This window comes from Terrapene carolina, unplaced genomic scaffold (genome assembly GCF_002925995.2).
Source record: "Terrapene carolina triunguis isolate 2854851 unplaced genomic scaffold, T_m_triunguis-2.0 Scaffold227, whole genome shotgun sequence".
NCBI lineage: Eukaryota > Metazoa > Chordata > Testudines > Emydidae > Terrapene > Terrapene triunguis.
In genome coordinates this window covers 540,165-542,709 of record NW_020664578.1, presented here as the reverse complement: position 1 = coordinate 542,709, position 2,545 = coordinate 540,165, and the positions used below count along the sequence as shown (strand labels likewise).

At 64.7% G+C, this 2,545-nt stretch overlaps 1 protein-coding gene across 1 annotated transcript in view; it reads right to left on the bottom strand.

Moving 5' to 3' along the window:
• The window catches only part of KIRREL1 (kirre like nephrin family adhesion molecule 1), a 22,797-nt gene that overhangs the window by 6,426 nt on the left and 13,826 nt on the right, over positions 1-2,545 (bottom strand). The window contains exons 9-11 of the mRNA XM_026656230.2: positions 1,841-1,948; positions 1,065-1,204; positions 262-339 (exon numbers count right to left, since the gene is read on the bottom strand). Coding sequence (XP_026512015.1) covers positions 262-339; positions 1,065-1,204; positions 1,841-1,948 — 326 coding nt within the window. The remainder of the gene's footprint in view (positions 1-261; positions 340-1,064; positions 1,205-1,840; positions 1,949-2,545) is intronic.

Here is a 2,545-nt window from a genome sequence, read left to right as displayed (position 1 = left end):
CACTCCCACCCAGAGTTGGGCAAAGAACCCAGGAGTCCTGGCTCCCACCCCCAGCAGAGACACACGTGTAATCCCTTCCGCACACAGAGTCGCTGACGTGCACACACCATCACACAACCCTTTGCATGCAAGCACACTCGCTGGTGCGCTCAGGCACCTTGGCACCATCACTCCCCTGCACACCGCCTTCCCCTGCCCAGGCACACACGCTCCGTTGCACACTCAGCGGACAGGCGTCCCTGGGGGGGGGCGGTGCCAGACCTTGAGTTCGTACTCCTCCCGCGTGTCGATGGTGTCGCACCGCATATCCTGCTTCAGGTCCACGTCGTCCTTGAACGACTGTTGAGGGAGATGAAAAAGGGGCCCATCAGCTTCCCCGCCGCGGCTCTGCCTTAACTCACCGGCCGCTTGGCTCCCCAGCCCCCAAAGTCATCCTAGGCTGTGGCTCCTCCCCACACTCTGGGGGCACTGATGTAACCGGCCGAGAATGGGACCCAGGAGTCCGGGCTCCCTATTCTAATTACTAGCCTACACTCCCCTCGCAGATCCGTAGAGAACCCAGGAGTCCAAGTCCTGTACCCTGGGTCGGCAGCACCAGGCATCAAACCTGGGACCTTTGAAAGTTAAAGTCTGAGTTGCTACTGCTTGGGCTAAAGGACAGAGCCAGCCATAGCCTCATCAACCCCTATGGATCACAGAGCTAAAGCATCACTGAGTTACACTGCCCACCCCGGCCCTCGGGGGGCGCTCCCAGCAGCTCCAGCCCAGGGTGGCTCCATGGGGCATGGCTGGAGCTGTGGCACCAGGCTTAGGGCGCTGGGCTGTCTGGTGGGTGCCAGGCTGGTCTCCCTCTTGTGAAGTGTGCAGCCAGGAGGCCCCAGAACCCAGGAGTCCTGCCTCCCTGTTCTAATCACCAGACCACACTCCCAGTCCCAGGGAGGGAACCCAGGAGTCCTGGCTCCCAGCCGCCTTCCCCACCACTCTAACCACTAACACACGCTCTCGGACCCACGGGTGTGCACAGAACCCAGGAGTCCTGCCCTGTCTCGCTGGGGGGACCTCACCGAGTAGATGGCCTTCATGACGCGGGTTGCCGTGGAGACGCTGGCCGTGTCCTCCTCGCGGTCCGTGTGCAGCGTCAGGGGCTCCCGGTTCACCGTCTCCACCTTGATGTCCAGCTTGCGCAGGGTCACGTCCTTGCGGCCTGTGAGACACACGGACGGACGGATGGATGGACGGGGGGCTCTGCCGGCTGCACTCCGGCCTCTCCTAGCTGGAGACCCCAACCCAGAGCCCTGGCTGTCAGGGGCCTTGGACTCTCCCTTCCCCCTGGTCTGGAGAAACTGGCCTCCTCCCTGGGAAGCCCCCCCAGCCGCCAGTCCCCCCTGCTGGGACGGGGCCTTGGCCAGGGACCTCATGGGCCCAGAGGAAGCGCCCCCCTGTAGCAGGACTTCCCCCCTTCAAGCTGCTCCTGGCACCGTGGGCACCTGCCTACGCCCAGCACCCGGCACCAAAGACCCGTGGCCGTTCCCGTCGCCTGCTGGTGGCGCGGCCGTTCCAAGGGGCGCCCCCGGTGGACGAAGCTGCTCGTGGGCCTCGTGCTCCATCCTGGGCCAGGGGTGAAGGGGGCATCGGCCCGCAGACTGGCAGTGTGTGTGGGGGGGACGCATCCAGCCGTGGCCCCTGTGGACCACACGGCTGCTTGGTCCCATCCCTGCCTGTCCCTTGAGTGGCTGGTAGGTGCTGGCTGGGGCAGTCTGGAGCCGTTCTCCTCCCTCCTAGCCCTCCAGGGCTGAGTTGAAGGGGGTTCCCGGGAATTCCCCTCCTCCCCTGCACTCACTTCCTTTGCGGCGCCGGTAGAGGAAGCAGACCAGGGCGACGAGGAAGAAGATGAGGAGGATGCTGGCCCCGATGGTGGCTCCGGCGATGATGCCCACGGGCAGGACTTCTGCAGGGGGCACGGGGGCGCGTTAGCTGGGGGAGCCACGCTGCCCCCTTCCTGCCTGTCCCTCCCTAGCCCGTCCATCCTCGCCCCTTAGCCCCGAGATGGAGCAGGATCCCCTCCTAGGCTGGGAGGTCCCAGCAGCACGGGGTGGTGCTGCCCAGGCTGTGACGTCTGTCCCTTCTGGGCCTTGGTTTCAAGGGACGGGAGGGTTTCCCGGGGCCCTTAGCGCCGATCGCTGGGGGTGGCAAAGTGCCTGGCAATTGTGACAGGGTCACTGCACAGCCCGCCAGGCTGGTGTTGTTAGCCCTGCTCCCCAGAGGGGGAAACTGAGGCACAGAGCGGGGGAGGGAGCTGCCCAAGGTCTCACACTGTCAGTGGCAGAGAACCAAGGAACCCACCCAGCCTCCTGCTCTAACCATCAGACAACACTGTCCCCCAGAGCTGGGAAGGGAACACAGGGCTCCCCATTCCCTATCTGCTGTAAACCCTGGTTCCTGCTCCCCTCCTAGAGCTGGGACTAGAACCTGGCTCCTGCTCTAACCACTAGGCACAATTCCCTCCCAGAGCTGGGGATAGAACCCAGGCGTCCTGCCCCTCCCC